This window comes from Stegostoma tigrinum, chromosome 21 (genome assembly GCF_030684315.1).
Source record: "Stegostoma tigrinum isolate sSteTig4 chromosome 21, sSteTig4.hap1, whole genome shotgun sequence".
NCBI lineage: Eukaryota > Metazoa > Chordata > Chondrichthyes > Orectolobiformes > Stegostomatidae > Stegostoma > Stegostoma tigrinum.
In genome coordinates, this window is record NC_081374.1 from 42,199,007 (window position 1) to 42,221,093 (window position 22,087).

Sequence of the window (22,087 nt, forward strand, 5' to 3'; positions counted from 1 at the left end):
ATGAATTCTAATCTGTTGTTGCTCCCTGTTGAAAAACGCTGGGAGCTTAAGTCATAGAGATGTACAGCAGAGAAACAGACCCTTTGATCCATTCTGACAAGATATCCTAAATTAACCTAATCCCATTTGGCCCGTATCTCTCTAAACCCTTCCAAATGCCTTTTAAATGTTGCCATTGTACCAGCGTCCCCCACTTCCTCTGACAGCTTATTCCATACAGGCATACCCTCTGTGTGAAAAAGTTGCTCCTTAAGCCCCTTTTGAATCTTTCCCCTCTCACCTTAAACCTATATGCTTTAGTTTTGGACTCCCCCACCCCAGGGAAAAGACTTTGTCTGTACACCCTATCCATGCCCCTTGTGATTTAGTAAACCTCTGTGAGGTCACCCCTCAGCCTCCGACGCTCCAGGGAACATAGCCACAGCCTAGTTTTACCTGGGAGTCGGGGCAATCACTAGTTACTGCAGACTTTGTGTGATAACATCACAGTTACTACAATACAAAGCTGGAAACCTGAAATGGCGACCCTTTGATGCTGGCAATGTTGGTAAACCCTGTCTGCCACATTTCAGCGGCAGTAATCTGGATTTAGACATTTATTCACACCACATACTGTTACTACAGTTAAAATCAAACAACTGCCAATGTTGGAAACTGGAAATAAGAACAGAAAGTGCTGGAGAAAGTCAGCAGCATCTGTGGAAAGAAGCAAATTAAAATTTCATGTCCAATGTAAATCTTCCGAGTTTCTCCAGCTGTTTCTGTTTTAATATATATTACTACAGTCCTGGTTGAATCTGTACCTTTCTAGGCACAGAGTCTTATTTCTCTACTGGTTTCCAGTTCAGACTGTTCAATTTGCAACATGCTTCACGTTATTATCATACAATCCCTACAGTGTGGAATGGGCCATTCGGTCCATTGATTCCACACCAACCCTCTGAACAGGATCAGGCCCAGACCCACCCCCCTACCCTATCCTTGTAACTCCATATTGCCCATGGCTAATCCACCTAGCCTGCATGTCCCTAGACACTATGGGCAATTTAGCACGGCCAATCCACCTAACCTGCACATCTTTGGACTGTGTGAGAAATTAGAGTGCCCAGAGGAAACCCATGCAGACACAGGGAGAATGCGCAAACTCCACACAGTCACCCAAAGGTGGAATTGAACCCAGGTCCCTGGCGCTGTGAACCAGCGTGCCACTCACGTTCACTTATTCATATTCACCCCATATTCCACGAGAATGGTCAACAAATGGACAGAAAAGTAAATGAACATCTGGGATGTTTTGAAGCCTAGATGCTGTCAGCATCACATGTTTCAGCTCAGAATTTTACACCAGGTCACGTCTTCCTATGTTCTTAGTAAATGTTGAGATCTTGATGAACGAAATTTAAATTAAATTTGAAATATGAGCACACATTTCAACATTTACAAACCTCTTAGTCCTCCTGAAGGTAAATTTTCCAACTTAGGATAAGGGAGAGGTAGCATTGAGGAAGGCTGCAGAAGGACTTGGGACAGGTTAGGAGAATGGGCAAAGAAGTGCCAGATGAAATACAATGTAGGAAAGTGGGAGGACATGCACTTTGGTAGGAAGAATAGAGGCTATTTTCTAAATGGCGTAAAGCTTCAGAAATCTGAAGCTGAAAGGGACTCAAGAGTCCTAGTTCCTGTTTGTGGGAGAGTGCTGTGTGCCAATTGACTTTCTTACATTGCAACAGTGGCTTCTGTTGAGAAAGCACATCATTGGCTGAACTAGATTTGACACATTGAGTCATCGTAAAAAGTGCTATATAAATGCAGGTTCTTCATTGTTCAACCTCGGGACCCAGAGAGATCATTGGGGTAGGAGCAGCCCTTTTATGAAGAGTTGATATTTGTTGAAGGAAAGTCCTTTTCACAGAGGGCAGAAATGTCTGGGTTTGAAAGACGTCACCTTCAGGTACGGAAATCCTTTTAGAGCACAGACAGGCCTTGAGAGACCTACATTTAAGTCGGTTTCTGATTTCTACTGGACATGAAGCCTTTTGTAGGATTGAGTTGGAGTGAGTTTGTGATGTCTCTATATTCAAATACGTTTGTGACGTTTATACACAAACTTGAGGATGAATGACCATGCAGGCAAGGAACTGGTGTATCATGGAATCATATCCTCGCAGTAATCAGCAGCAGAAAGAGAGTAGTAGATACAAAGGTCATTAATTGTATTTCATTTGCTTCTGTCCTGCAGAAAGAGTTAGTCATAGACTGAATGATGACTAAGTGGAACAGGACATTAGCCGGGAATGAGAGTAATATCCAGTCTACTGTGTTCCAGCTTTCAGATGTGCTGACTGGAAGAACGCCAAGGACCTTGTCAGACAACCAGGAGTAACAACTCTTACCACGATGGACAATGAAGCCCACAGTCTCTTTGACAAGTTCCTGCAAGGGAAGACATGTAAAGAGACGTTGAGCCTATTCCACGAGCTCTGCAATCTCCTGCACCTGGATCCTGCCGACTATCGCAGTTTCTACCAGAAGCTAAAAGGCAGCCTCAATTACTGGAAGGCCAAGGCTCTGTGGGTTAAGCTCGATAAGCGAGCATCGCACCCAAATTATGAACAAGGCCAGGCTTGTGCTAATACAAAGGCAAGTGACATCCTGCATCATGAATGCTAAATATATGCTGTTTGAACACTCAGCAATCATTGTGCCATAGCACAGATTCAGCCTTTGAATTTAATCTCCTTTTCAATAAATCAGCACTGCAATTTTGTTTTAATTTCCTCTGGTGTTCCCAAAATCCAGTCTCTTGCTTCAGGTCTGGGGAATTCAGTTCCTCTGACATTGTCAATTTATGAGTGTGGAATTAGATTTTGAAATAGGATATTGGAACTGGAACATAGCTTCTCGTTTTATCGTTAGTTAGACCTTTTACTTGACCGCTTACATTTTATGTTGTTCTTCTAGAAATTGATCATAAACTTTTCCCATCAACTACTCTGGTACAGCAGTTTTATCTCTGCCAGTTCTTTCCCTTGCCCTCTCTTTCTCTGCCTCACTATTTAGCAATTCTCCTCACATCGATTTATTCTCTGCAGTCTGGTACCTTCCTCTTCCCCCCGTCATAAGTCTTATGTCTGAGCTCCACCGCCCCCCCTTGCCACTTCCATTCCCACTTCCTGTTTTCTTATCTGTGACAGTTTTATTTTCTACCTAAGATGCTGCAAATACTCAGTATTTGAATATTGTAAAACTTGAATATTGTAGAAAAATGGCACATTTTGTCCTGCATTCATCAGGACACTTTGCAAGAACATCAATTTAAAGGGAAAACTAACATTTATACTGTATGAGAGGGTAGGCTAAGTGACTGGCACCTGGACTCTTGATTGATTCTCATGGAGAATGCACTAGTTAGATGATGACTGATAGCTTTACTAAATTTAAACCAGGCAGATTGACTGTCATTGGTTAACCTGAGGAATAAACCAGAGAATGGCTATTACTTGCTTTAGGTGGAAATGTGTGTGTGTGTACATGTTCTTTCTGTCTGTCTGTAAAGAACAATGTCCTTTGTATTAATGTCCTTGGCTTCCAGGACATACAAGTGGACAATGCTGCGAGCTGACTGGCAATCCTAAGTGCTTGTCAGTGGAATTCTTTGCGTGATACGTGTGTTTTTCAGTAAAGCAGCAAACAGTTTCATTTCCAGCGGGGCTACTACAACAACTACATCAAACCTTTTGCACTCATCTGCAATGTTAATAGTTTTCTAGGGGACACTGGAAAAAGGTGCTGGGCTCCTCCTTCACTTTGATAAATATTTCTTTTTTTCTGTAATCCATTTAATCAGTTCATCAGCAGTTTCTCTTATTTCTTAATTGCAGCAAGTATAGAAACCAGAATGAGCCTCTGGCTGCAGTCTTAACCTGAAACATTTCAATTGTGCATGACAAATACTCTCAGATTAGAGAGTTTAAAAGGAACACTTTCCCCTACTTTACACTTTCTCAGGTTGCTTAAAATTTATTTATAGCCATAACTTATTAATACTAAAGCTATTAATAGTTGTGGCCCCGTCTTCTTGAGCTGCTGTTTCATATTCTTTATCATTGTTTGATACAACTGAATGGATTGCTAGGTCACTTGAAAGCATGGCCTCTGAGATGGGGTTACTACTGTGCACGATCAGACCCTTCATTCCTGTTCCCATTGACCTGTGTGTTAGTGGGTTTGCCCCAGTGTTACCGGGTATTCCTGATGATATACAAGGGTAGGGCTTGCATCCTGACAGACCCTTCATCTGTCATTGGCACCTACCAGTGGCTATTTAGACACTTAAGATGCAAAGAGCGACAACTGCTTTGCTCCACACTAGCAAATGAGATGGGTCTGGTTTGCACAGACTGGAATGAACTTGGCTTGAATTAGGTCTGGCCAGGCTTAAAGTCAAATGTTGTCATGGTGACGACTTTAAGAGATAAGATAAAGATAGGACCAGAAGTTGGCCTTATGGCTCTGTGAGCCAGTTCCATCATTCACTGTGACCATGGCAGATCTTCCCTGTCAATACCATTTCCCCTCCTTACCCCCTGTGATGAGTGCAGAAATGTTACAGCAGTCTTTATTGGATGACATCACACTGCCCTCTCACAGATTACCATTCCAGCTTTGTGCCAGCAGTGCGGGCAGCGAGCAGTATGCCCACTCTGTCTCGAGTTCTACTTGTTGCATCTAACCAAGAAATGAAGGATCCTTTATGAAATCCTGCATCTGTGCTTCCCTTATTGTGTTTCAGTGGTCTCTCACTTTACAGCACTTAGTGCTACCATCAGTCATTTACTTTACTTACAGTTTCTGTAAATGGGAGATATCAGGTGTAGAAACACCTTGGACAATTACTGTTAAGAGAGTGGCTGTAGATTGGCACGGGCCCCGCACTGCATTAGAAACAGCCTTTTGTTTCTCCTTCGGAGGTTGTAATGGTGTTCTGGTGGGTTTTCTGACCTTGGCATTGTTGTTCTTGCAGTCTCTGGTCCTGGGTGCTGGTCCCTGTGGCCTCCGCACTGCCATCGAACTCGCCTTTCTCGGTGCCAAAGTCATTGTTGTGGAGAAGAGAGAGAGCTTTTCGCGGAACAATGTTCTCCACCTCTGGCCATTCACCATCCATGACCTGCGAGGTCTTGGAGCCAAGAAATTCTATGGAAAATTCTGCTCCGGCTCCCTCGACCACATCAGTAAGTTTATAGAGACAGGGTGAGTGGTAGGAAAAAGAGGAACATATGGAGTCTATAAGAATGCAAAATGTTTCCCTATCAATACCTCAAGTTGTCTCAAATCTCTGTGTGACTCTAGAGCATCATCATAAAAGTAAAAGGACTATGGTCCTGAATTTGACATACTGTGCAGGAGTACTTTAACTGTAATACATTGGGCTCCCTGTATATTTGGAAATATTACATTAGAGATTTACTGCCAGTGGCTTATCTTCCTTATTATTGAAAACCTTGCAGTAATTGACTCCAACATGTAACTAATTTTACGATCTGTATTGTACCAGGCATCCGGCAATTGCAACTAATTCTGCTGAAGGTGACCCTCATCCTGGGTGTGGAAGTTCATGTCAATGTGGAATACAAAGGATTCATAAAGCCTCTGAAAGATCAGAAAGAGAAAGGTACAGACGTGGTGTGAAAGCGAGGGAGCTTGCTGCATGATTCCCGTGATGTGAGTCTGTGCGGTGGGTATCGTTAACCCATGACACTGCCCACCGATCACCGATCACATTGTGAATGGATGGCAGAGGGCAAAAAGCCAATACCCCATTGGTAAATTAACCCATGATTGCTGGGGGTGGAGGAAAAAGACACCTGTGAGGAAAAACACATAAAAAGGGTGATAACAACTCATAGTTGGTAGAATGGAGGGAATACGAAAGAGTTGGGGAATTGTACACACGCAGGAAGTAATCTGTGTGCATTAGTTATTTTATTGCATACCATCTGTGTTCTCTGTCTGTTCTGCATCCATTATAGAACACAGTCCTCGGCATTCAGTCTGTAAATCTTTGTCTCTGTTTTACAGCGGTTGGATGGCGAGCTGATCTTTTGCCAACTGGCCACCCACTGTGCAAGTATGAGTTTGATGTCTTTGTCTCAGCTGGTGGAGGCAAGTACGTCCCTGAAGGTAAGACCATGTAATAGGATTGGTCACACCATAAAAAAAAATTGAATTGCTGACTTGTCATTAATCTTGCGTACATTTCCAAAAATTTACATGTTTAAGACTTTGAAAAAATAAAGAAGAATTGGTCAAGAAGCAAACTTGGAACAAGAGGCAGTTGGAATGTAATTACTGATTTCCCCGAACAAACACATTTAGAATAAAAAGTAACTTTAATTTTTTATGGAACTTCTCATAACCTCAGAGTACTGATGGGAAAAAAAGCATTCATTTCACACAGGAGGCTGAATATCTGTAATTTACGTCTAAAATCAAGAAGGAAAGGTCAAATTGAAAGTTGTATCTTTGATGGTAATGATCTACCTTGGGACAAGTTCTGTTTATCGCTCTGCTCTTTATAACCCTGTGCTTTTCAGTCACTGGTAAGAGTTTCCCATCTCCAATTGGGATGAGAAATTTGACTGGGGAAAAGGATGCATGAAGCGGTTTCCTATTGGCTGTCTTATGTGTGCAGAAAGGAAACACTGAGTCCTTGACCTGAAGGATCCTCTATCTGGAAAGAGAAGTCCCTTAAGGATCTAGCCCTTTAATCAACACCATAGAGAATTATCCTGCAGTTGGCCATAGTTGATAATCCTGAGCTTGGGACTGTTTCCTGGCTCTGGGTAATAGCATAAATGGAGGGATGGCCAGCTTAGATCTGGAATGTCACTGCCAGCCTTTGTGCTTAGACCACAGCTGGAGATGCACAGCTGGTGCATTGGTAATGTCATTATGCTGGTAATCCAAGAACCACAGGCTGGGGAAATGGATTCACATCTCCATCAGATGGGAGATTGTGAAATTTGACTTCAATAAAAAAATTCTGGACTTTAAAACACCAAGCTAGCCTAGCAGTAACCCTTGTTAAAATGCTTAATGTCCTTTAGTGTAATAAATGGCTTAGCAATGTTCACATCATGAGAATGAATTAATAAAACGCAATAATGAGCTGAAACCCTGGGCCCATTGTTAACTGTTCACAGCACAATGATGCCAATGCATTTTTTAAAAAATTCTCAACACTGAATGGTTGCTCTTTAGCAGAATATTTAAGATGCATCATAGGCACCTGGTCATCCATGTGCAATACCACAAAATCTGCAGTTTTATTGAAGTTAGAGATGCTCAAATGAAATAGGGAGACAAGTGGACTTGCATGTCTTCAGTATGAATCTGCTGGAGCATTGATATGTGACAGCTTTAGTGAGATTGTTGGATAGGAAATGACACACAAACCACTCTTTCACCATGAGGGAGGAAGTAGTACTTGATAAACCTTGCAAAGTATGGTGCAACTTGTTCAGTTGTTAGTTAAACACTTGTGAGTTTGCAAGAGGGCCCATGCATTCTGCTCGTATGAAAGAGGATTTGTATTTTGAGTGCTGCAGTGATACATGTTCCAAGATGAAACAGCTTTGTTTGTTGTGATTCTCCAAGTAGAGACACATGTAGAAAAGGTACTCTGGAAGATTTGTCCGCTCCTGTTGAGCCCGATGAGAGAACAAACAGAGTAAAGGAATAGAAGGTGGCACTGGGTATGAGATGTTGGACCTTCATAATCATCCAGGTCACTTGGACACAGCACCCCTGTTACTATCAGGCATTGAGACTGTCAGACCTACAGTAGACCTGGTAGTTAACAGTGCTTCCTGGGCATTCTGTATGCATTCTGTTTTCATGCACCCTCAATCTTACCTGCTTAAAAGTTGTACTACATATTCTGTCCCTGAATCAGGAGCTGGAATCCTGACTGAGATACTTCTGCTGCTGAGGTCAATCAACTCCGTATAGGCTGAGGGTTTAAAAGTAAGATCTTGCATTGCTGTGGCTACGTTCATGACCTTTGGTTACCCTGAAGCACTTTACAGCTAATGAGTGGTTTTGAAATGTTGTGTTGAGTGAGATCCATTAGTGAAACAGTGGATAACAAGCTCCCATGCATTAAGGAACAGATATTCTCTTTCAGTGCTGTTGAGAGAGATATTTTAGCCATGAGAAAACATTCAAGACCACCTTGAAATAGTGCCATGCGATCTGATAGACCCACCAACTTGGTCTGGACTGAGACTAGAGCCCACAGTCTCCTGACAGAGGCACAATGAGAATGGACCCAACTCAGTTGGCATTGGGTTTCACAGGAACAGTGGATGTGTACCATAACCCACTGTGGGTTGCCAGTGTTGTTATTCATTCTGCCTTTGTTGTTACACATTCGAAACAATAGCTCAGCCCATCAGACTGTCTTACCAATTCTCACTGAGTTCTGTCTGTGAAACTTGTAGGGTTCAAGAAGAAGGAAATGCGAGGGAAACTGGCGATTGGGATCACAGCTAACTTTGTCAACCACAACACCACAGCAGAGGCCAAGGTGGAGGAAATCAGTGGAGTCGCTTACCTCTACAACCAGAAATTCTTCCAGCAGCTTTGCAAGGACACAGGTCAGGAACTGTACCCACAAGGCAGCTCCCTGGCACTGCACCCAGCCACTACTGGCTCTGGGGAATTAGGCCTATTTCTCTCTTGCAGCAGCTGTGCTAACCAAGTTGAGATTTCGGTTTTGTGCCTTAGAGTAAAGCATGTTTCATGCCACAGCTTAAAGGATTAACTTTCAACCCCCAGGTTGGGTAGACAAGGCTCCTGTTCCCTTGAACGTAGAAAATTGATGAATGCATGATTGCAGCATTTAAGCTGATTTAACAAGCGGTTATAGAGAAGTTACTTTTTGTGGACAGTTTCCAGTACAAGGCAATTAGCTTTAAAATTAGAGTTGGTTTACTCATGGGTGATGACAGGAAATACTTCTTCACACAAATGGCAGTGAAAATCAGAAACTTTCCACCCCTTGCAAAGCTGTTGAGTCTGAGTATTTTGAACGTGGAGTTTGTTAGACATTTGTCAGGCAAGTGAATCAAAGGTTTTTGAATCCAAGCAGTGAGGCAGAGATCAACCAGCTATGATATAATTGAATAGTGGGATAGGTTTGAGGGCTGAATGGCCTCCTGTTCCTGCTTGCCTGTGGTGATTCTCAGTCCAATTGCCTGGCTTCTGTCAGGGATTCTCACTGCCAGGTACCAAAGTCATCACTCAAGTACATCTCTGTCAAAGATATCCTCATGTATATGCCTATCTCCCCAACTTGCACTCTGCTGCAGTAACTTTCTGCAAACTGATTCCTCGGCATATGACGATCAGTGTTGAATCAACCAGTCTTGGGTTATCATTAGACACAAAGCAGTGTGTGGGTGACCTTTCATAGAACATAGAACAGGCCCTTCAGCCCACAATGTTGTGCCGACCATTGATCCTCATGTATGCACCCTCAAATTTCTGTGACCATACGCATGTCCAGCAGTCTCTTAAATGACCCCAATGACCTTGCTTCCACAACTGCAGCTGGCAACGCATTCCATGCTCTCACAACTCTCTGTGTAAAGAACTCGCCTCTGACAACCCCTCTATACTTTCCACCAACCAGCTTAAAACTATGACCCCTCGTGCTAGCCATTTCTGCCCTGGGAAATAGTCTCTGGCTATCAACTCTATCTATGCCTCTCATTATCTTGTATACCTCAATTAGGTCCCCTCTCCTCCTCCTTTTCTCCAATGAAAAGAGACCAAGCTCAGTCAACCTCTCTTCATAAGATAAGCCCTCCAGTCCAGGCAGCATCCTGGTAAACCTCCTCTGAACCCTCTCCAAAGCATCCACATCTTTCCTATAATACGGCGACCAGAACTGGACGCAGTATTCCAAGTGCGGTCTAACCAAAGCTTTATAGAGCTGCAACAAGATCTCACGACTCTTAAACTCAATCCCCCTGTTAATGAAAGCCAAAACACCATATGCTTTCTTAACAACCCTGTCCACTTGGGTGGCCATTTTAAGGGATCTATGTATCTGCACACCAAGATCCCTCTGTTCCTCCACACTGCCAAGAATCCTATCCTTAATCCTGTACTCAGCTTTCAAATTCGACCTTCCAAAATGCATCACCTCGCATTTATCCAGGTTGAACTCCATCTGCCACCTCTCAGCCCATCTCTGCATCCTGTAAATGCCCCGCTGCAGCCTACAACAGCCCTCTATACTGTCAACGACACCTCCGACCTTTGTGTCGTCTGCAAACTTGCTGACCCATCCTTCAATCCCCTCATCCAAGTCATTAATAAAAATTACAAACAGTAGAGGCCCAAGGACAGAGCCCTGTGGAACCCCACTCACCACTGACTTCCAGGCAGAATATTTTCCTTCTACTACCACTCACTGTCTTCTGTTGGCCAGCCAATTCTGTATCCAGACAGCTAAGTTCCCCTGTATCCCATTCCTCCTGACCTTCTGAATGAGCCTACCATGGGAAACCTTATCAAATGCCTTACTGAAGTCCATATACACCACATCCACAGCTCGACCCTCATCAACTTTTCTAGTCACATCCTCAAAGAACTCAATAAGGTTTGTGAGGCATGACCTACCCCTCACAAAGCCGTGTTGACTGTATTTGATCAAGCCATGCTCCTCCAGATGGTCATAAATCCTATCCCTCAGAATCCTTTCTAACACCTTGCAGACGACAGACGTGAGACTTACTGGTCTGTAATTGCCAGGGATTTCCTTATTTCCTTTCTTGAAGAGAGGAATTACATTTGCCTCTCTCCAGTACTCAGGTACGACTCCAGTGGAGAGCGAGGATGCAAAGATCTTCACAAGTGGCGAAGCAATTTCATTTCTCGCTTCCCAAAGCAGCCGAGGACAAATCTGGTCCGGGCCTGGCGACTTGTCAATCTTAATGTTTGACAAAATTTTCAGCACATCAGCTTCGTCTATCTCTATCCATTCCAGCATGCACACCTGCTCTTCAAAGGTTTCATTCACTAACAAAGTTTGTTTCTTTCGTAAAGACAGAAGCAAAAAACTCATTAAGGGCTTCCCCTACCTCCTCAGACTCCACACACAAGTTCCCTATGCTATCCCTGATCGGCCCTACTCTTTCTTTGACCATTCTCTTATTCCTCACATAAGTGTAAAATGCCTTTGTGTTTTCCCTGATTCTTTCTGCCAAGCCTTTCTCGTGCCCCCTCCTGGCTCTCCTCAGACCTTTTTTGAGCTCCATCCTTGCCTGCCTAGCTGAATCCTCTCTAGCTGAACTTGACCCTAGCTTCCTCCATCTTATGTAAGCTACCTTCTTCCTTTTCACAAGAAGCTCCACCGCTCTCGTCATCCAAGGTTCCTTTATCTTACCCCTTCTTGCCTGTCTCAGAGGGACATATTTACTCATCACTCGCAACAACTGTTCCTTAAACAGTCTCCACATGTCCATAGTTCCCTTACCATGGAACAATTGCTCCCAGTCCATGCTTCCTAACTCGTGCCTAGTCGCGTCATAGTTTCCTCTTCCCCAATTAAATATCCTCCCATTTTGCCTAATCCTCTTCTTCTCCATAGCTATGTAGAATGTGAGGCAGTTATGGTCACTATCACCAAAATGCTCTCCCACCACAAGATCTGATACCTGCCCCGGCTCGTTTCTGAGCACCAAGTCTAGAATGGCCTCTCCCCTCGTCGGCCTGTCAACGTACTGCGTTAGGAAACCCTCCTGAACACACCTTACAAATACAGCTCCATTCAAATCTTCTGCTCGAAGCAGGTTCCAATCAATATTAGGAAAGTTAAAGTCACCCATTACAACAACCCTACTGCGACCACACTTTTCCAAAATCAGTCGACCTATGCTTTCTTCAATCTCCCTGCTGCTATTGGGGGGCCTGTAGTAAACCCCTAACGAGGTGACTACTCCCTTGCTGTTCCTAATTTCCACCCATACTGACTCAGTAGGCAGATCTTCCTCGACAGTGGAAGCTTCTGTAGCTGTGATCCCCTCTCTGATTAGTAGTGCTACACCCCCTCCTCTTTTTCCCCCCTCCCTATTCTTTTTAAATGTTCTAAACCCTGGAACATCCAGCAACCATTCCTGCCCATGAGAAACCCATGTCTCTGTTATGGCGACAACATCATAGCACCAGGTACTGATCCATGCTCTAAGTTCATCACTTTTATTCCTGATATTCCTTGCGTTAAAGCAAACACACTTTAACCGATCCCTTGGTTCCTTCCCAGGAAAATCCTTCCCACTAGCTGGTCTACCTCTTGCTACTGCCTCACCTGCATCAACTCTCACCTCCGGTATACAGCTCAGGTTCCCACCCCCCTGCCATACTAGTTTAAACCCTCTCGAACTACTCGAGCAAACCTTCCACCCAGGACATTGGTCCCCTTCCAGTTCAGATGCAACCCGTCCTTCTTGTACAGGTCCCACCTTCCCCAGAAGGCATCGCAATTATCTACATATCTGAAGCCCTCCCTCCTACACCAGCTGCGTAGCCACGTGTTCAGCTGCGCCCACTCCCTGTTCCTCGCCTCGCTATCTCGTGGCACCGGTAGTAAACCAGAGAACACTACCCTGTTCGTCCTGCTCTGCAGCTTCCATCCTAACTCCCTGAAATTAGCCACCTTGCTGATATATATACTCACTGCTTTCCTTCCCGGCTGCCCCTCTGGTCCTCGTCACTTCCTCCGCTGCTCCCGCTCCTTCTCTGAAAGAGAAAAAACACCGCTGCCCGCTACCGCTAAGTAATTTTACAAATAAACTGCTTTACCTTAGCTGCAGTCTTGCAGGTCCATCTTACCTCCGCTGCTGCTCGCACTCAAAATCCTGACTTTCCTGACAGGAAAGGAAGCTGGTGATGCTAGATTTTCAACTCCAGCTTCTAAGCAGAGAATTGTTACCAGAACTGGAGGGTTTGAATTATAAGAGGAGGCTGGATGGACTGGGACTTCGTTTCACTGGAAAGTAGAAGGTTGAGGGGTGACCTTATAGAGTTTTACAAAATCATGAGCGGCATGGATAAGGTAAACAGCAAAGATCTTTATACTAGGGTAGGGCAGTTCAAAACTAGAAAGCATAATTTTGTGAGGAGGGGGAAAGATTTAAAAAGGCCCTGAAGGGCAACATTTTCTTGGAGAGGGTGGTCCGTATATGGAACAAGCTGCTACAGGAAGTGGTAGATGCAGATAGAGTTACAATATTGAAGTGATTGGACAGGTATGTGAATAGAGAAGGTCTAGAGGGATATTGGTCAGAAACAGACAAATGGGACTTAATCAGTTTGAGGAAGTATGGATGAGTTGGACCAAAGGGTCCATTTCTGTGTTGCCTGACTCTATGAAAGGAGACTTTGGGTTTGAATTAGCATCAGCTGCTGCCAAACTCTTCCAATACTTCGACCGTCCAACATATGGCACCGGCTCTTCCTAACCACCTCCACCCACAAATGGAACACCCAACCATTTCCCATTCAACGCGCCTTCTGTCCCATGCCATCCCTGCCCTTCCTTCCCAAAATGCGATACCCACCACTCACTCCAAACATGATACCCATCCCCCCATTGCCTATTTCAAATGTCCCACACACTCACCCCTCACCCCCCCCAACATGACATCACCCCTTTCCCCCACCACATCACAGCTCCCTTTCCCTCGCTGCCCCATTAAATACCCACCCTCTGCCAACCTTCCTGCCCTCTGAACATTTGTCACTATTCCCCATCCTCATAAACCTGAAAACTCCTCGAGCATCGCCAGCCAGAACCCTGATGGATTAAACTCTCACCTTTGCTTGGTACATTGGTAAATCCATCCCATTCCATCTGCTACAGATGTTTTAGATGGTACAACAGTCTCTAAGACCCAGAGGCTGGGTGTGGAGGGTAGGGAGAACTTGTCGTTACTCATGGGTCTCAGATACATAGCAAAAGTGAGCTTGGGAATTATGGCAGAAACAAACTGGAATTCTACAGACTGCCCACTCCAGTTCTTCTGTAATCTAAAGGAGCGGTTGAGGGGGTATGGGGAAAGTGAATGCCTCAAAGCTGTGAGTATGGAACTAATAGAAAACTGCTTCCCTTTGACAATTGCCGGGCTGGGTAGGAGAGGCTTACCCATTGACAACATTCGGAAACATTCTCCGTGTAAGAGCCAAGAATGGGAATCTCACATCCGTGTACTTGATGAAAAACTGCAGCAACGTCTTCCAAACTTAGCTGTTTTTAGTCTGAAATATGAAAGAAATTCAAATTAAGCTGGCCCCTGTCCACATTAACTAGCGTGCGCCATGAGTGGTTTTTAAATTACCTCCATTCGCCTTCAGGGATTGACTTGGAAAACATTGTTTACTACAAGGATGACACTCACTATTTTGTGATGACTGCAAGGAAACAGAGTCTGCTGAAGTATGGAGTCATTGATCAGGTGAGGCCCATTTATTTTCATGTGTGTTTTGCATTGAGGGTCTGCACATGTCACACAAAAGTTGAGAGTATGTCCCTGTAAGATGGTAATACAGGAGCTAATGATTCTTTCAGCCAGCAGTGTCAAACTGGTGATGGTGAATTGCCTGCCTATTTCTACCTTGCCCCAACAGAGTCAGTGTGCCATGCTGCTGTTGCCCATTTCAGTTATTGACTGAGAACAATTGTTTTGTGATGTTGCAGACTCTGTACCTACTTCACTATACATAGCCATGCCTTGGCACCGAGAACACACTGAGTTGTTTGACCCTGGGGTCCACTATCGGCCATATCCAGTTTCATCCTCACCTGAATAAAAACCAAAAGAACTGCGGACGCTGTAAATCAGGAACAAAAACAAAGTTGTTGGAAAAGCTCAGCAGGTCTGACAGCATCTGCGGAGGAGAAAACAGAGGTAACGTTTCGGGACCGGACCATTAACTCTGTTTTCTCCTCCACAGATGCTGCCAGACCTGCTGAGCTTTTCCAACAACTTTGTTTTTGTTTCATCCTCACCTGTGATGACCTGTCCAGTGAATTAGAAGCAGAAATCCTGACCAGCTTCTTCTGACCTGAACTGATGGTTCCTTTCACTATCGTCGAGTGGGGTATCTAGATTGAATGGTGACATATCTTGGGACGTCTATCCTTTCAATATTAGCCATTTCAATTGGAGCAATGCCAAAACAGCAGTGTCAGAAATCACACGACACCAGGTTATACTCCAACAGGTTTATTTGAAAACACGAGTTTTTGGAGCGTAGCCCCTGCTTGCGTTTTCATATAAACATGTTGGACTATAACCTGGTGCTCTGTGATTTCTGACCTCGTCCACCCTAGTCCAAAACTGGCACGTCCACATCAAAACAGCTATGAGCAGAGGTTCAACTGGGAGGGATAAGACTAAAGTTGAAAAATATCAGAGCAATTAGCCTAGAATGCTCCTCAGAATTTTCTTTTCATACTTATTTCTTCTCTCTCAACGCAGCCTCTAGCATTCCCTCCAACCCTTTGGAATCTTCTGAGTCAGAGAATGACTGTTTGACTCCAGTCTCTAGCACTGTCACTTGTATCAGAGATCCTGGGAATTGTCAATAAGTCAGTCTCCAAGATCCTGACTAACTTTGGTTGAACTCTTACCCAGCATCTCATGTTAATGGCATACCTGAGTTTAGACTGTGGTCAGCCACTAACTGGAATTGGTCAACACCGGCCTGTTTCAATCGTCTCTGAGTAAATCCCGGGATTAACTCACGCAGTTCAAAAGGGGATGCTCATTGAGTCGATGGGATTCCTGGAATAGATTGGTGGCGTCTGCTGCCCTCCTCAGTGGCATCTAGTCTGTGCCATGATGTCACTGAAGAGGGCCATCCATGGACAGATGCTTCCCCAGGCCTCTATTGATGATGCCAACTCTTAGTCATGGCACCAGAGACTTTGGCAGAGGTATTACTGTACCAAACCAGGCAATGAGTGTTTCACCAATGGAACCCCTGCACAATCTTCTCTTTGCTCAATATCGATGCTCGCTGCCAACAGAGGAAGAGGCAGGCTGGGTCATTTTCCTCTTGCCAGATAACCAAAGAGACTGAGGACAATGGTATCATCCCACTGAGACTGATGTGTCTGGTTCAGTACAGAGTTCACAGAGAGCCACCTCTCCACCAAGCTATCTGCTACAGCTCTTGCTTCCCTCCCATTGCTGCATTTTGGGTGATTTAATGGAATAACATGCCCCCCGACCTCACTTTGACAGGACCAGCAAGACGCAGATTCCCTGCTGTCTCCGCAGAATGTCCATTTGGAATCCCTCCTCTCCTACGCTCGGGAAGCTGCCAACTTCGCCACCAAGTACCAGCTTCCCCATCTGGAATTTGCCAAGAATCACCGCGGGGAGCCGGATGTGGCCATGTTTGATTTCACCTGCATGTACCGGTCAGAGAATGCCGCGCTGGTGAAGGAACGGCATGGACACCGGTTACTGGTCGCCCTGGTGGGAGACTGCCTGGTGGAGGTGAGTGTTTGCTTGTTACAAAAACAATGTTTGTTTATATTGGGGACCATCCGTTAGGATTGGTGTACCCACGGGGGCTGGTCTATCCATTGGTGTCGATCTGTCTACAGGGATCAATCCTTGCAGACAGACTGACCAGACATGGCACCTTTGGGCTGACTGCATGCCGTTACAATCTCCCATGTTCTAAACAGGGCCTGGGTTTACAATGGCTCTGTCTCTGTTGTTCAGAAGGAATTTAGTCTTTGCTGGGCTGTTGTTTCATTTGGGCCAGTTGCCTTCTGCCACCCCATATCAGCATTTGAGGGCAAACATCACGGGCTGTTCCATCCAGTAGAAGTCTAATGCTTGATACCATATGCTTTGTAATATATGATCCTCAGACCCCTGCACTCGACCTTTCAGAAGGATCAAAAATCCAAATCAAAACAAGCAACAGTTTGAGGAAATTTTTTCTTTGACGCTCATCTTTGGGAACAGAATTTAATTGAGGAGGTGGTGACTACATGAGCCAGCAGCTTGTTCCTGTGCTTCACTGCTGTTGCATGGATCTGGCCTCAGACAATTGAAACTTGTACCACTTTCTCCTGCCCAGTCGATCTAAAATGAACAAAATGTCGACTCAAAAATCATTGATTCTCTTCATTATCATAAAAGACTTCAGTGAAATACATCTTAATTCTACGCTGCTCTGAAATAACATCAACTCTTTTGTCCCACCTTGTAAAGTAAGCAATCAGCCTAGTATTACTCCTCTGTTCCCTTTCGAAACCTCAAGATCAGCCGAAACATCATACAGTCAGTTCTCCTACAATGCGTGTTTCTTCAGCACGAATGGGCTTTAGATGGCTATTTGTAGAACGTGAACTTTCCTTACCTGTATTGGCTACAATGTAATTCTGGCCCCTTTAGTTTAAAAGGCGTCACAATTGAGCAATTTCCTTATAACGCCAGAACAGAACTATCGCGTTAAATCAGAACCGACTGTACTGTACTGGACAAGCTAATGGTTCTACAAATGGGCACCAACACACACTTGCATTCCTGCTGCGACAGGCCATTTGAAAATCAGCTATCTGTAGGCCCAGGATAAGCTTCCTGGCAGGTTTAGCCTACAGAGGTAAACATGCCTTCTTGCCACCTTGCCTAACCACACCCCACCTTGCGCTTTGATTTTGTAGGTGGGGTCTTCACTGCATTAGTAAACTTTGTCTGCAAGTTGAAACAGCTCTCCACTTCCCTTTTCTGAAAGTGTCTTACTTGGGATAGCGGGTGGACAAAGCAGAGTCAGTGAGATATTGGTGATTCCTTATTAGAACATAGAACAGTACAGCACAGTGCAGGCCCTTCAGCCCATGATGTTGTGCTGAACTTTTACCCGAAACCTATGTTCTTTCTAACCTCCACCCCTACCTTATACTATCAGCCATATGCCTATCTAATAGCCGCTTAAATGCCCCTAATGAGGCCATCTCCACTACCCTCTCCGGCAATGCATTCCACGTCCCGACCACTCTCTGAGTAAAGAACCTACCTCTGACGCCTCCCTGAAATCTACCTCCTTTCACTTTAAAACTGCATCCCCTTGTAAAAGCTACCTCCACCCAAGGAAAAAGTCTCTGGCTGTTTACTCTATCTGTACCTCTGATCATTTTGTACACCTCTATCAAGTCACCTCTCATCCTTCGTTGTTCTAAAGAGAAAAGGCTAGCTCTCTCAACCTTTCCTTGTAAGACCTTCCCTCCATTCCAGGCAACATCTTGGTAAACCTCCTCTGCAGCTTTCCTAACACTTCCATGTCTCTCCTGTAATGAGGTGACCAGAACTGGACACAATACTCCACATGCGGCTGAACCAGAGTTTTGTACAGCTGGAGCATAACTTCACAGCTCTTAAACTCAATCCCTCTATTAATGAAAGCTAACACACCATACATCTTCTCAACAACTCTATCCACCTAGGTGGCAGCGTTCAGGGAACTGTGAACATGAACCCCAAGATCCCTCTGCTCCTCCACACTGCCAAGAAGCTTTCCGTTATCCCTGTATTCTGCTTTCAAGTTTGTCCTTCCAAAATGAATCACTTCACACTTTTCAGGGTTAAACTCCATCTGCCACTTCTCAGCCCAACACTGTGTTCTATCAATGTCCCGCTGTAACCTAGACCAGCTTGTCGCACTGCCCACAAAGTGACCCACCTTCGTGTCGTCTGCGAACTTGCTAATCTACCCTTCCACTCCTTCATCCAAATCATTTACAAAAATCACAAATAGAAGAGGACCCAGAACAGATCCTTGTGGTAAACCACCCATAACTGAGCACCATGTTGAATATTTTCCATTCACTACCACCCTTTGTCTTCTAAGGGTCAGCCAATTCTGAATTAAATCTGCCACATTTCCCCCTACCCCATGCCTCCTTCCCTTCTGCATGACCCTACCATGGGGAACCTTATCAAGCGCCTTACTTAAATCCATGTATACCACATCTACTGCTCTACCTTCATCCACGTGTTTGGTCACCTCTTCAAAGAATTCAATAAGGTTTGTGAGGCATGATCTACCCTTCACAAATCCATGCTGACTATCACGAATCAAACTGTGCCTTTCCAAGTGATCATAAATCCTGTCCCTCAGAGCCCTTTCCAATAATTTTCCCACCACTGACGTAAGACTAACTGGTATGTAATTTCTGGGTTTATCTCTGTTCCCTTTTTTGAACAAGGGAATGACGTTTGCCTCTTTCCAATCTTCCGGCACTATACCTGTGGACAGTGAAGATGAAAAGATCATCACCAAAGGCCCTGCGATCTCTTCCCTAGCTTCCCATAGAATCCTTGGATAAATCCCATCAGGCTCGGGGGCCTTATCTATCTTCAACTTCCTCAGAATTCCTAGCACATCTTCCTTACTAACATCAACCTCCTCTAGCCAACCAACCTGTTTCACTCTGTCCTCCTCTACGACTAGGTCCCTCTCAGTTGTGAATACTGAAGAATAGTGTTCATTAAGGACCTCCCCTTTCTCTTTAGGCTCTATGCACAAATTCCCTTTACAATCCTTGATCGACCCTATCCTTTTTCTGGTCATTCTCTTATTCTGCACAGTGTAAAAAGGCTTGGGGTTTTCCTTGATCCTATCTGCCAAAGTTTTCTCATGCCCTCTTATAGCTCTCCTAATCCCTTTCTTCAGCTCCTTCCTGGATAACTTGTACCCTTCTAGAGCCTTTTCCGTTCCTTGTTTCCTAAACCTTACATAAGCCTCCTTCTTCCTCTTAACCAGTCGTTCCACCTCTCTCGAGAACCAAGGCTCCCTCACTCAACCAAATCTTTCCTGTCTGCTAGGGACAAACATATCGAGCACACACAGTATACATCCCTTAAACAGTCTCCACATTTCTGTGGTGCTCTTCCCTGACAGCATCTGTTCTCTATTTATGTTACCCAGTCCTTGCCTAACAGTATTGTAATTACCCTTTCCCCAATTATAAACCTTATCCTGCTGTATGCACCTGTCCTTATTCATGACTATCCTTAAAGAAACAGAGTTATGATCATTACCACCAAAATGCTGTCCTACCAACAGGTCTAACACTTGGCCCGGTTCATTGCCAAGCACCAAATCCAAGTTGCCTCTCCTCATGTTGGTCTATCTATGTAAATGTGTCAGGAATCCTTCCTGCTCCATTTAAGCTATTACAACTAAAATGTTTCCAATCAATATTTGGAAAGTTGAAGTCACCCATGACTACAACTCTGTGACTTCTGCACCTTTCTAGTATCTGCCTCCCAATCCACTCCTCTACTTCTCTGCAACTATTAGGGGGTCTGTAAAAAAAACCCCAATAAAGTGACTGCTCCTTTCTTGTTCCTGATCTCAACCCAAACTGACTCTGTATACCTAACATTCTCGAACTGCCTTTTAGTAACTGCAATACTAACCCTGACTAACAATGCCACTCCCCCACCTCTATTACCACCCTCCCTATTTCTTTTAAAGTATCTAAATCCCAGAACTTCCAACGTTCATTCCGCTCCCTGAGTTACCCAAGTTCCTGTAATGGCCACAACATCGTAGTTCCAATTACCGACCCATGCTGTAAGTTCATCTGCTTTATTTCTGATACTTGTTGCATTGAAGTATACACACCTCAAACCATCTCAGTGTCTGCAATCATGGCCCATCGACTGCATTTCTTTATAAACCACCTCACTCCCTGTTGTGTTTGTTGGAAGGCCAAATACCCCATCTTCTGAATTACCGATCCAGTTCTCCACCCCCTGCCAATCTAGTTTAAACCATCCCGTACAGCTCTAGCAAACCTCCCTCCCAGGATATTTGTGCCCTTCTGGTTCAGGTGCAACCCGTCCTTACTGTACAGGTCCCACCTTCCTCAGAATGTGCTCCAATTATCCATATAATGGAAGCCCTCTCTCCTACAGCAGCCCGGTAGCCACGTGTTTAGCTGCATTCTCTGCCTATTTCTTACCTCGTTTATCACGTGGCAGTAGTAGTAATCCAGAGATAACTACCATGTTTGCCCTGGACTTCAGCTTCCAACCTCACGAGAGAGGTTGAACAACTTGTTTTTCACATTCTCAGCCCTTTTTCTACCAATGTCATTGTTACCGATGTGTACCATGACTGCTGGTTACTCACCCTCCCCCTTAAGGATCTTGAAGACATGATCCGAAACATCACGGACCCTGGCACCCAGGAGGCAACATACTTTCATCTCGTTCGCGTCCACAAAGTGACCTGAGCCAAGCTAACAATAGCACTTTTTAAAGCCTTTATTAGAATCCTAATAGTGCAGAAGGACACTATTTGACCCATCAAGTCCATCCTATCCCAGCAATCCTGAATTTCCTATGGCTAATCCACTGAACCTGCACATCCCTGGACACTATGGGCAATTTAGCATGGTGACTCCATCTAGCCTGCACATCTTTGGACTGTGGGAGGAAACCGGAGCACCCGGAGGAAAGCCACATAGACACGGGGAGAACGTGCAGACCCCACACAGACAGACGGCCACCCTAGGGTGGAATCGAACCCAGGCCCCTAGTGCTGTGAGGCAGTAGTGCTAATCGCTGAGCCACTGTGCTGCCTTATTCATGATCTTTCTCTAGTATGTCATTTACCATAACAAGGTGAACACACAAGTTGCAGAATGTAAATGAATGAATTACCACATGTTCCTGCAACTCTTTTATTTTCAGCCCTTCTGGCCATTAGGGACTGGCATTGCACGTGGATTCCTTGCGGCTTTTGATGCTGCATGGTTAGTACGCAAGTGGAGTATGGGAATTCCCCCTCTGGAGATCCTGGCTGAGAGGTAGGAATGAAACAGCTTTGGATATATTGTCGCTCATGTGCTTTTCATTCTACCTAATATTTCGTTGCGCAGACCATGGTTGTTTTTCTTAAAAGTGTGGAATTTCTTGCACATTGTGAATGAAGAAATGCACCTGGATGGGCACGTAGACTAGGCTCAACTCAAGGCTCAGATGAT

At 44.7% G+C, this 22,087-nt stretch overlaps 1 protein-coding gene across 5 annotated transcripts in view; it reads left to right on the forward strand.

Moving 5' to 3' along the window:
* mical1 (microtubule associated monooxygenase, calponin and LIM domain containing 1) overlaps window positions 1–22,087 on the forward strand; it is a 91,799-nt gene that overhangs the window by 19,779 nt on the left and 49,933 nt on the right. For 3 of the 5 annotated variants that reach the window (XM_048553483.2, XM_048553481.2, XM_048553485.2), the window contains 8 exons: window positions 2,327–2,640; window positions 5,024–5,231; window positions 5,555–5,671; window positions 6,079–6,180; window positions 8,502–8,657; window positions 14,422–14,522; window positions 16,317–16,574; window positions 21,795–21,910. In XM_048553483.2, the coding sequence (XP_048409440.1) occupies window positions 2,398–2,640; window positions 5,024–5,231; window positions 5,555–5,671; window positions 6,079–6,180; window positions 8,502–8,657; window positions 14,422–14,522; window positions 16,317–16,574; window positions 21,795–21,910 (1,301 nt within the window). In that variant the 5' untranslated portion in view covers window positions 2,327–2,397. Of the gene's footprint in view, window positions 1–2,239; window positions 2,641–5,023; window positions 5,232–5,554; window positions 5,672–6,078; window positions 6,181–8,501; window positions 8,658–14,421; window positions 14,523–16,316; window positions 16,575–21,794; window positions 21,911–22,087 lie in introns of all 5 variants that reach the window. The other 2 variants (XM_048553484.2, XM_048553482.2) reach the window with 1 other exon arrangement.